This window comes from Gopherus evgoodei, chromosome 8, assembly GCF_007399415.2.
Source record: "Gopherus evgoodei ecotype Sinaloan lineage chromosome 8, rGopEvg1_v1.p, whole genome shotgun sequence".
In the NCBI taxonomy this organism is placed as follows: domain Eukaryota; kingdom Metazoa; phylum Chordata; order Testudines; family Testudinidae; genus Gopherus; species Gopherus evgoodei.
This window is the reverse complement of record NC_044329.1, coordinates 52871259-52883453: the sequence shown is the minus strand read 5'-3', so window position 1 is coordinate 52883453 and position 12195 is coordinate 52871259. Positions and strand designations below refer to the sequence as shown.

General features: G+C 45.7%; 1 protein-coding gene across 1 annotated transcript in view; it reads left to right on the top strand.

The window, feature by feature from the left end:
• Positions 1-12195, top strand: part of ASTN1 (astrotactin 1) — a 223923-nt gene that overhangs the window by 203126 nt on the left and 8602 nt on the right. The window contains 5 exon segments of the mRNA XM_030573045.1: positions 6594-6862; positions 7526-7659; positions 9377-9467; positions 9469-9529; positions 11252-11387. Of these exon segments, the coding sequence (XP_030428905.1) occupies positions 6594-6862; positions 7526-7659; positions 9377-9467; positions 9469-9529; positions 11252-11387 (691 nt within the window).

Genomic DNA, 12195 nt, shown 5'->3' with positions numbered 1-12195 from the left:
GGAGGGCCCGATCGGGTGCTGGAGAAGGTACATTAGTTCAGCACATTCTTGCTGTTTGGGGTGATAGGGAGAGCTGTCTGGGCACCTCTTTGATGGAGCCCATGCTCCTCTCAGTCCCCTGTTCCAGATTAGGACTCTCTGTACCTGATCTTGAGGGACACTTACTATGTCTGCTCAGCATCTAATACACATCTCCCTTCCGGGTAGGATTTTCAGGCGTCTCAGCACCCAGCAGCTTACATAGAGAACATGCGCACACAGACAGCAGGAGCTGCTGGGTGCGGAGGTCTTTTGGCAATCTGGCCTCATATTTTCAGAGTGCAGCAGCAGCAAGAAAAGCTCGCTGCCTTTTTTTTTCAATCAAGAAGTTTCATTTCCAGATTTCCCCCTGGGTATATTGGGCTGTTTCGCCCCGTGCAGTGTTATTCAATAGAAACGTTCCTTGAAAAGAAAGGCACTTCACTTAATTCACTCGTTAGTGGAGATTGTCCAGCTTCCGAGGGCATGAGCCCATTGCCTCTCATCAGCCTGCAGCTCATCTCTGTTGTTTGATCCAGGAGATTTTGGAGGAACTATACTGCGCATTGATCTTAAATAGGTCTTTTAAATTATTGCTGTCATATGCTATTCCCAGGGCTGGAACAATTCATGGCATCACAGCACCACCTAGTGGTCTCTTTGCTGTAGGTGGTTTTAGCTGTTGAATATATTGCAACACTGTAGGTATAGGTATACCTGGTTAGTAGCAAGCAGAGACCATTCAGAGTGTCTCGAGCTACTTTGATATCATAGGAACTCTGCAAAACACTGCGTTAAGAAACAATTCTGCTCCCCTCACCAAAGCGGTCTCATATAAATCAAAGTGATGTCAGTCAGCAATTTTAATCATGATTTAAATCAACAAGCAGGAACCCTTGATTTAAATCAATTTTAATCTTGTTTTGCATTTATACTTTTTAGCTGGTAACCATTAAAAGATGTTTATTCACAATGAAATACAGCCTTTTAATCAAATGTGGTATTACTCTTTACTAACCAGGAGAGTACACTATATCTATACACATTTATTCATTCAGATTCTTATTATTATGTTGAAAAATGGTGAATGGCACATTGCTTATTTACATAATTTTTTACTTTTATATTTGTGTCAAGATTAATTTGGCTGGAAATTGGATTTCAATTAAAAATGCACAAAAACAGCATTTAAAATGAGTTTGTTATTGGTTAAATAAACCTACCTTAAGTCTGCTGGATACATAAGAGAAAAGTAATTATCAAAATACATTTTGTATTTAAAACCAAGTGAAGTATTAGGAAGGAAGTATTATCTGTAGTTAGTGAATTGAATTGATGTCCGAGTGCTAGTCCCTATGTGTGTTCCACCTGTGGGCACGCATCTACCCCATGCACCTGAGACTGGAAAATCATGCAAGTAATGTGCATCAGTCCATGCCTCTGCCCTGGACTCATGACTTCTCTCTTCAGGATTCAAGGTTCAGAACAACATCAAGCATTTACCCTTTGACCCAGCTAATCTCTTTATTGAAAAGACAGTCAAGTCTTTGCACTAGTTATGACTCCAGGTCAACCGTCCACTCCATAGAATTTATACTCTGGCTCCAAAGAAGAAACATCATAGACTCTAGGACTGGAAGGGACCTCGAGAGGTCATCGAGTCCAGTCCCCTGCCCTCATGGCAGGACCAATACTGTTTAGACCATCCCTAATAGACATTTATCTAACCTACTCTTAAATATCTCCAGAGATGGAGATTCCACAACTTCCCTAGGCAATCTATTCCAGTGTTTAACTACCCTGACAGTTAGGAACTTTTTCCTAATGTCCAACCTAAATCTCCCTTGCTGCAGTTTAAGCCCATTGCTTCTTGTTCTATCATTGGAGGCTAAGGTGAACAAGTTTTCTCTCTCCTCCTGATGACACCCTTTTAGATACCTGAAAACTGCTATCATGTCCCCTCTCAGTCTTCTCTTTTCCAAACTAAACAAACCCAATTCCTTCAGCCTTCCTTCATAGGTCATGTTCTCAAGACCTTTAATCATTCTCGTTGCTCTTCTCTGGACCCTCTCCAGTTTCTTCACATCTTTCTTGAAATGCGGTGCCCAGAACTGGACACAATACTCCAGTTGAGGCCTAACCAGCACAGAGTAAAGCGGAAGAATGACTTCTCATGTCTTGTTTACAACACACCTGTTAATGCATCCAAGAATCACATTTGCTTTTTTTGCAACAGTATCACACTGTTGACTCATATTAAGCTTGTGGTCCACTATGACCCCTAGATCTCTTTCTGCCATACTCCTTCCTAGACAGTCTCTTCCCATTCTGTATGTGTGAAACTGATTGTTCCTTCCTAAGTGGAGCACTTTGCATTTATCTTTATTGAACTTCATCCTGTTTACCTCAGACCATTTTCTCCAATTTGTCCAGATCATTTTGAATTTTGACCCTGTCCTCCAAAGCAGTTGCAATCCCTCCCAGTTTGGTATCATCCACAAACTGAATAAGCGTACTTTCTATGCCAACATCTAAATCGTTGATGAAGATATTGAACAGAGCCGGTCCCAAAACAGACCCCTGCGGAACCCCTCTTGTTATACCTTTCCAGCAGGATTGGGAGCCATTAATAACTACTGTCTGAGTACGGTTATCTAGCCAGTTATGCATCCACCTTATAGTAGCCCCATCTAAATTGTACTTTCCTAGTTTATCTATAAGAATATCATGCAAGACTGTATCAAATGCCTTACCAAAGTCTAGGTATATCACATCCACCGCTTCTCCCTTATCCACAAGGCTCGTTATCCTATCAAAGAATGCTATCAGATTAGTTTGACACGATTTGTTCTTTACAAATCCATGCTGGCTATTCCCTATCACCTTACCACCTTCCAAGTGTTTGCAGATGATTTCTTTAATTATCTGCTCCATTATCTTCCCTGGCACAGAAGTTAAACTAACTGGTCTGTAGTTTCCTGGGTTGTTTTTATTTCCCTTTTTATAGATGGGCACTATATTTGCCCCCTTCCAGTCTTCTGGAATCTCCCCCGTCTCCCATGGTTTCCCAAAGATAATAGCTAGAGGCTCAGATACCTCCTCTATTAACTCCTTGAGTATTCTAGGATGCATTTCATCAGGCCCTGGTGACTTGCAGGCATCTAACTTTTCTAAGTGATTTTTACTTGCTCTTTTTTTTATTTTATCTTCTAAACCTACCCTCTTCCCGTAAGCATTCACTATATTAGACATTCCTTCAGACTTCTCAGTGAAGACTGAAACGAAGAAGTCATTAAGCATCTCTGCCATTTCCAAGTCTCTCGTTACTGTTTCCCCCTCCTCACTGAGCTGTGGGCCTACCCTGTCCTTGGTCCTCCTCTTGCTTCTAATATATTGATAAAAAATCTTCTTGTTTCCCTTTATTCCCATAGCTAGTTTGAGCTCATTTTGTGCCTTTGCCTTTCTAATCTTGCCTCTGCATTCCTGTGTTATTTGCCTATATTCGTCCTTGTAATCTGACCTAGTTTCCATTTTTTTATATGACGCCTTTTTATTTTGTAGGTCACGCAAGATCTCGTGGTTAAGCCAAGGTGGTCTTTTGCCACATTTTCTATCGTTCCTAACCATCGGAATAGCTTGTATATAAAGAGGTATATATATCAATGCCTCTTCTACAACCTTTCTACCACTAGCGACCATATGAACCACCAGGTAATTATGAGACGTTGCAAAAACCAAGGTATGCAGCTCCATTCACCTCAACGTCAGCCACCCAACCTCATCCACCGGCTAAAGGTCACTTTTGACAGGACGTTCAAGAGTTGCAAGCCATCGTTGACACCATCCTCCTCTATTTCCCATACCTTTGGTGGCTGCCTAGTGTACATTTGTAAGGTGCCAACTTGGAGTTGCATCCATCCCTTCATGAAGTTCAAGCCACTCTGAAAATGCAGCCTTTGGAACAGCAGCATTACAGTAATCTATGTCAACTGCATCCTTGCACACACACCCCCAACAGCTGCTTACCAGTCACCCACATTTGGACTACACATAGGGACCAGCTCGCAAAGAAGAGGATGAGGTTACTTATCTATAATTGGACGTTCTTCAAGATGTGTGGTCTCTCTCTGTATTCCACTACCTTCCTGCTTTCCCTTCTGCTCAAGATGTGTGGTCTCTCTCTGTATTCCACTACCTTCCTGCTTTCCCTTCTGCTTCAGATCATGATTGAATTAATGATTGAGAAGGAATGGTCTGCAAGATTTTAGAATTAGTAGATCTCATTCTCTTGTACTTTGTTTTTAGTTATTGCTTGGATATAGAAAACAAGCTTTCCTGATTTTTTCAACTGCCAGTCAGTTTCTCAACTTTGACTGAATTAGTCATTGAACTGAACCAGTTGAATAAGTTGAAATGAAGAAAATATTCTCTCTGCAGAAGAAGCTACTGCTATCAAAAGCTGGTTTAGCCCTTTAGCAAGCTGGTTCCAGGTGCTTAGCCAGTGACAGCCACCAGTTCAGTGATTTGACTTTCTTTAAACTTCGGCAGCAAATACAGACTGCTTAATATTATTTGTTAATTTGAATAGTTTTAATACATTATAACAAGTTTAAACCTTAACATAGGTTGTCAATTTCAAATTTAATTTTAAATAGGTTTGTTTTTAAAAAAGATATTTAAATTAAATATCTGATTTACAATTTTAAAAAATATTTAAAGTTAAAAATATCTGATTTTCATTTATATATTTATTTTTGAATAAGTGATTTTTATCCACCATTCCAACAAGTGTCACAACTAGATTTCTGAGAGAGAACAAGGAGAGAGGCTTTTGGGGAGGAAAATAAGATGATTCTTGTAACTATTGCAGTGGTCCTTTTTGGCTATTAATAAAAATGTGACTTGCATACAATGTTAAGTACTTAATAATTAGGCTCAGCAGGATTAGATTTTTTTCAGTAAATGTTGATTTCACCATATAAACACAAACCGATGAAAAACATCTCCATCAATGATAGAAATTTACAGATAGGCAAAGGAAGTATTAGAGTTTGTTTGAAGGATAGTTATTTTGTATATTTTGACATTTGATGTTGACAATTTGTGTTTTTTAACAATTGTAAAGCTGTAACTTTTTGAATCGCAATGTCTGTCATTAAATAACTATTATCTAACCCCTCCATAATTGCTTGCAACTGTGAACATTTAAATTAATACAAATAGAAAAAATGCTTAACTCATAATTTTGCACAACTCTGAAAACTGAAATAGATAAAAATTTAAAAAATTGATCATGGGCTCTTCAGGCTAGAAGACAAAGGTATAATGAGATCCAATGGCTGGAAGTTCAAGCTAGAATAATTCAGGCTGAAAAGTAGGTGCCCTTTAGGGTAATAGCCACTCGAACAGCTTACCAAGGGTTGTGGTAGATTTTTTCCATCACTGGCAATTTTTCAGTCAAGGTTGGATTTCCCCCAGACCTCCTCCCAAAAGAGATGCTCTGGTTCAAACATGAATGAATTCTGGGAAGTCAGTTATTTACTCTGACTTCCTGTAGGATCACAGTGGTTCCTTCTGGCTGTAACATCTTTGAAACTATGAACCCTGCCAAGCCTAATAATAATAATAATAATAATAATGCTTTTGTGATGTTTTCCACTCCTAGATTCCAAAGTGCTTTACAAAGGTTGGTCAGCATCATCTCCCATTTTACAGATGGGGGAACGGAGGTACAGAGAAGTTCATGCCAGAATTTCCAAAGGAGGGGACTGATACAAAGTTATTTTTCTTTAAATTCAGTGGGCTTTGGATCAGGTGTTCCTAATTGTCTTACATAAAAGCCTAAAGTGAAAGGCATGATATGGAGACTCTGTGCTACACTGCCCTCTAGTGGGTGGAATGAGAGCTGATAAAATGCTTGCTTTGAATTTATAGTGCCCCCCCTCCAAAAAAAAGTTTTAATGTTTTAAGTTGAAAAAAAAATCTTATTTTTCACTCTGCTCTTACCCATAAAGGGCTAAAAGGATTTACCTTAAACCTAACAAGAATTACTCCTGGGCTTGAGACCAAGCATGGAAGGTTTCACCCCAAAGGAGGATTTTTAAGGACGTTCTCAGGATGTGAAAGCAGGTCCAAGTGGAAGCCAGAATAAACCTTTACACTCACTGTGCCCCCCCCACCCCATCTGCAGGAGAAAGGCTCCCTCCATTGGAGATTTCAGTCACTGCAGATGAATTCAGTCCACTTGCAGATCGCCTGGGGAGTCGGGCTCTGCACATGAGTGGCATGGAGGGCAGCCAGGGAAGCAAACCCTCAGCCAGATGCCAGGATGTGCAGAAATGGAAGCACAGAGACGTTTAAATCACTTGCCAGTGACAGAGCAGAGAAAGGAACTCTCAGAGGTCATGATGCCCGGTCCCTGGTATAATCAACAGTCAGTATTTCCTGATTATGAAGTGAAGTGTGGCCATATATGGTACTGGAAGAGCCCTGGGCTGTAGAGGGAGAACAGATGAGGGCATTATGGGTTAGCCTGATTTCCCCCCCACCCACCCCCCCTTTCTCTCATTTCACAGGCAATTCCCCCTCTGACGAGTCTGAGGAGCGAGAGCGGGACCCCAAGGTTCTCACCTTCCCCGAGTACATCGCCAGCCTGTCCGAGTCGGGCACCAAGCGGATGGCAGCTGGGGTCCGCATGGAGTGCCAGAGCAGAGGCCACTGCCCCTCCTCATGCCCACTTTGCCATGTGACTTCGAACCCAGACACGCCAGCCGAGCCAATTCTGCTGGAGGTCACCAAAGCAGCACCCATCTACGAGCTGGTCACCAACAACCAAACCCAGAGGGTGAGGAGTGGGTTGCTGAGAGAGGGGTAGAGTATGGCAAGTTGTGATTGGCTGAGCTGAGGTTATTAGCAGTGAATGGCTCTGGCAGGCCTGGAATGACAGCCAGCCCTTGTGTGACGTGGCCGGCTGGCAGCATCACTGCTTGTCCTTTCCACCTCTCTTTATTGAGCCAGCCTGATGTTTGCCATGTGGAGCATGTAGATACAGCTTAAAGGGGTGTAGCACGTGGTGAGGAACAGCCAGAGAGCGTCCCAAAGATAGGCATCTGCCTTGGTAGGGTGGCGTGAGGTCACCATAGTGACCAGGCACTTGGCACACTGCCATCCAGCTTATCAGGTCAGAGCACCGGCCACCATTTGGCATGTGCGGGAGTAAATAGACCCAGGCCTGGCTCAGCAATTGCCACTTGAAACCAGCTGCAGATGGGTGAAGGCTGAACGCCTCTGCCTCGCCCCATGAATGGCCCCCATCCCTTTTGACATCTCTCTCTGTCCCCTCTTTGCCAGGAGGTCTCAGAGCTCCCAGCTGCTGACAGTGCACTCAGGGCTGTGGGCGGAGCGGAAAGTTACAGGTTTTCAGGTGCCAGTGGCACAGTGGGTGATGAGGGTGGGGGTTGGGTGCCGTTCCTGCTTGCCTGGGCCTAACCCTCCTTCTCTATCTCAGCTGTTGCAGGAGGCCACCATGAGCACCCTGTGGTGTTCCGGGAGTGGAGATGTCATTGAAGACTGGTGCCGGTGCGACTCGAGTGCTTTTGGCACCGATGGGCTCCCGACCTGCGCGCCCCTCCCACACCCGGTGTACGTCTCTCCCATGCTGATTTCACCCCTCCTCTGCAGAGATTATTCCTCTTGAAGGGGACTTTGGTTCCGGTGCAAGGTTCCAGAGCCAGAGGCCTAGAACCAGCATGTAGCTGGAAGCTGGGGTGGCGGCGGCAGCTTGAGCTTCCCCCGCTCCACCCTGTAGAAGGCCTTGATCCCTGAACCCTAGTGATAACCTTCTGGTGTGCGGGGGAATTGAGTGTGGCATAAAGGTTTCAGTAGCTGTCATAAACAGATAAGTAAGAGTTAATAGAACAAAAGTGCTTCATATCTCTTTTGCCTGTAAAGGGTTAACAAAATCAGTGAGCCTGGCTGTCACCTGACCAGAGGACCAATCAGGGGACAGGATACTTTCAAATCTTGAGGGAGGGAAGTTTTTTGTGTGTGCTGTTAGTTTTTGGTTGTTGTTCTCTCTGGGTTCTGAGAGTGACCAGACATGCAATCAGGTTTCTCTCCAGTCTCTCTGATACAGTCTCTTATATGTCCAGAATAGTAAGTACTAGGTAGATAAAGCGAGTTAGGCTTATGTTTGTTTTCTTTATTTGCAAATGTGATTTGGCTGGAAGGAGTTCAAATGTGTATTTGGCTGGAAGGATTTTAATTTGTACTTGTATACTTAGGCTGGGAGGGTATTCCCAGTGTCTATAGCCGAAAGACCCTGTAACATATTCCATCTTACATTTACAAAGATAATTTTTACTGTTTTTTTCTTTCTTTAATTAAAAGCTTTTCTTGTTTAAGAACCTGATTGTTTTTTTATTCTGGTGAGACCCCAGGGGACTGGGTCTGGATCCATCAGGGAATTGGTGGGGAGAAAGGAGGGAAGGGGGAGAGAGAGGTTAATTTCTCTCTGTGTTAGGATTACTTTCTCTCTCAGGGAGAGTCTGGGAGGGGGAGAGTGAAGGAGGGAGTAAGGTCAATTTTCCTCTCTGTTTTAAGATTCAAGGAGTTTGAATCACAGTGATCTTCCAGGTTAACCCAGGGAGGGGAAGCCTGGGAGAGGCAACGGTGAGGGAAAGGGTTTACTTTCCTTGTGTTAAGATCCAGAGGGACTGGGTCTTGGGGGTCCCTGGGCAAGGTTTTGGGGGGACCAGAGTGTACCAGGCACTGGAATTCCTGGTTGAAGCAGCACTACAAGTACTAAGCTGGTAATTGAGCTTAGAGGAATTCATGCTGGTACCCCATCTTTTGGACGCTAAGGTTCAGAGGGGGAATTATACCATGACAGTAGCACTCGCTTGAAAACAGCTGCCTTCCCCAGGCAGGGCTGAGCGGTCTCAGTAATCAGTGGGACGTTTGCACAAATGAAAACTACACCAGGCTTGACTGGTGCTCCAACATTCCTCCCCAGTGCAGGAGCAACTTAGGCGCAGGATGGGCTGGATGAGGAGGGGAAGCAGCTGGCCCTGGGCTCTGTGCACTGGCTATTCTGGGCTGCAGGCAGCCATGCAAGGCTCCCACCAGTCACCTTTGCCCCCCACCCTACGGATCATGTCTTCACAGCTCTGCTTCCTGGGAGGCACAGAGCACAACCCAGCCCATGAGGACAGTGAGTCTCCAGGAGCTCAGAGGGAGAAATGAGTGGAGCCAGCCCCACACTGAAGAGGGTTGGGAAGAAAAGAACGACACCATTAGGGACGGGTGGGAGCTGCCTATTCACAGGGCCTGACCCACCTTGGTTTTCCCTCTTCCTCAGGCTGCGGCTCTCCACGGTGCACGAGCCCAGCAGTACCTTGGTGGTGTTGGAATGGGAGCACTCAGAGACGCCAATTGGAGTGCAGATTGTCCGATTACCTCATCCGTCAGGAGAAGATCACCGACCGGATGGATCATTCCAAAGTGGAGACTGGTGAGGGCAGTGACGGAGGGTGCTGCTCCTCCAGCAGCCTGAACGGGGCTCTGCTCGGGCTCCTCCTTTGCTCTGGGGGTGGGGTGGCACTGGCAGCCATTAGAGTTCATTCCTGGCTGGATGAGGAACACTCTCATCACAGCTCTGCCTTTTGCAGCATTGGCTTGGTAGCAGAGGGTGAAATCAGGAGCAGAATGCTTTCAATGGTGAGGTGTGGGCCCCCATCCAGCAAAGTACTTAAGCCCAGGCTGAACTTTAAGCCCACGCTTAAATACTTTGCTGGATTGGGGTCATAGCTGTCTGTTTTCGCTTACTTGCGGCATTCCGAAATCCATCTCTTATTGGTCTGAAAGCCTGTACCCTAAATTCCTCCCCAAGGTTATTTCTGAACTCCATGTATCTGTTTTTTTCCCGAAACCCTGTGCCTCTGCTGAGGAGAGGAGACTTCATTCCCTCCACCTCAGATGTGCCTTAGCGTTCTACCTGCAGAGAACCAAATCTATCAGAAAATCACCTAGGCTATTTCTTGCTATAGCGCAAAGATCACTGGGACGAGTTATATCCTCTCAGGGACTCTCTAAATGGATTCCTGGGTGCATCATGGTGTGCTCCCAATGAGCACATATCACTCCACCAGAGCACATGCTGCTTCTTCAGCATCCTTGCAGGAAGTACCATTACCAGACACATGCAGAGCGGCAGACTGGAGTTCCAGTCACACATTCCCAAAACAGAACACACCAGTTCGGGCCTCGACTGCAGATGCCACAGTGGGAACTGCAGTGCTTCAACACACCTGTCTTGCCTGCATCTTCTCACCCTCCTCCTGACAGAATACTCTTGTCCACCGCCCACGCGGGATACACATAGGGACCAGCACTTGAAGAAGAAGTGGAGATTACTTAGCCATAACTGGAGGGTCTTTGAAATGTGTGGTCCCTGCCTGTATTCCACTGCCCGTCCTCCTTCCCCTCTGCTTCCAATCCTACTGGATTTGTGGTAAGAACAGGAACCGGAAAGGCGTCAACCTGCACTGGCTCTTATTCTCTCAGTCTGGGGGACGAGGAGAACTGTTGCGGGCCAACAGACACCACTTGTTAGCATTTGCAGCTTCAGGTGCATCCCCACCCATGTGTGGAATACAGACAGGGCCCACCACGCATCTCAAAGAACATCCGGTTACAGGCAAGTGACCTTCGTTCACAATCACACCAGTCTCCATCCTCACTTCTTGTGCTGGAGACTCAGTGATTGGGAGGCTATTTGTATTTCTCTGTCTGCAATGGGGACACTAAGGCTTTTCCTCAACTGAAAAAGCTCCATAGAACGTCCACTTGCCCCCTAGCAGAGAGGTCACCGGCCTAAGAGTCTTGATCATGTGCTGCAGCTCAGGGTCAAGGCAGGGCAAAAGAGCAACATAAACATTTTTCCTCCCCTTCCCACCAATGCATTTTCTTCCCTTCCATAACTCCCAGTTGGCTAATGTCACACGGGAGGTAGTGTACGATGCACCACTCCAAATCACCAATAGTCAGCCTGTTACAAGGTCCTTTCCTCGTTGCTCCTGACCCTCCAAGAAATGTCTGATCCATCACTAGGTGTTGGGCTTGGTTGGCCGGTCTTGTGACCCATTGTAGCCTCTCCTCACCCATTGTCCCCTGCTTAGGTTCTTGGGCATGGGAAGATAATTGCCTAAAATCTCCTTTTTCCCTCTTTCCCTAGAGACGGTGCTGAGTTTGGTGGATGACATCATCTCTGGAGCCAAATCCCCCTGTGCGATGCCGGCACAAGTACCCAACAAGCTGTCCACCACCATCTCCTTGATCATTCGCTGCCTGGAGCCTGACACCATCTACACGTGAGTGACGCTGCCTCCAATTGGCTATGCCCGACCTCGTGAGTAGCACTGCTGCTTCTGATTGGCTACTCCCAAGCTGTCTCCTCATCTTTTTTGGGGGTATGGAGGAAGGGAGCATTCATTCTCCATCCCTTTGCATGGCAAGCACCCCCCTATTGGTTCATGCTGGATGTGCTCCTGGAGCGATGCACAAATATTAAATTATCATTACCACTGTGTTGGCTAACCTTGCCAGGGCTATCCACTCAGCTGGACAGCATTTTCCTGTCAGTGACGCAATAACTCTTGAATGCTGTGTTTGATCAAGTCCGGAAAAAGTTCAAGACCTCAAGGGACAGAAGCCTATTGATTTGGGAGAAAATGGGGAAACCTAAATGGGGACAAATGGATGGAGGCCCCATCAGCTGTTCAGCTCAGCGACAGCTTCATGCACCTCTGCAGTTGTCTGAAGACCAAAGAACTGTTTGATGGCACCTGTTAATGTCTTCCAGCCTAACGATACCCCATCTCATCTGTGCCTACCTCCCCTAGGGTTTAACATGCTTACACCCTGAATTATTCTTCTTCCAGACAGAAGGAATAATGGTGGAGGAAGGGGAGTGTGAGGGAACACAGCCCTTCGCATGGGGGAAGGGACAGACAAAGCCCCTGGCAAATGGGCTGGGGGTGATTGGTGTGATTAGGGATGTGGGGCATACAGAGCAGCTGGCATGGGCAGAGGCAGAATGGGGAACCCTGGTAAGGGAGGAGGTAATGAGAGGCACCCAGAGCCCCATGGATGAAGGAGTCTCTGAAATAGATTGGGATG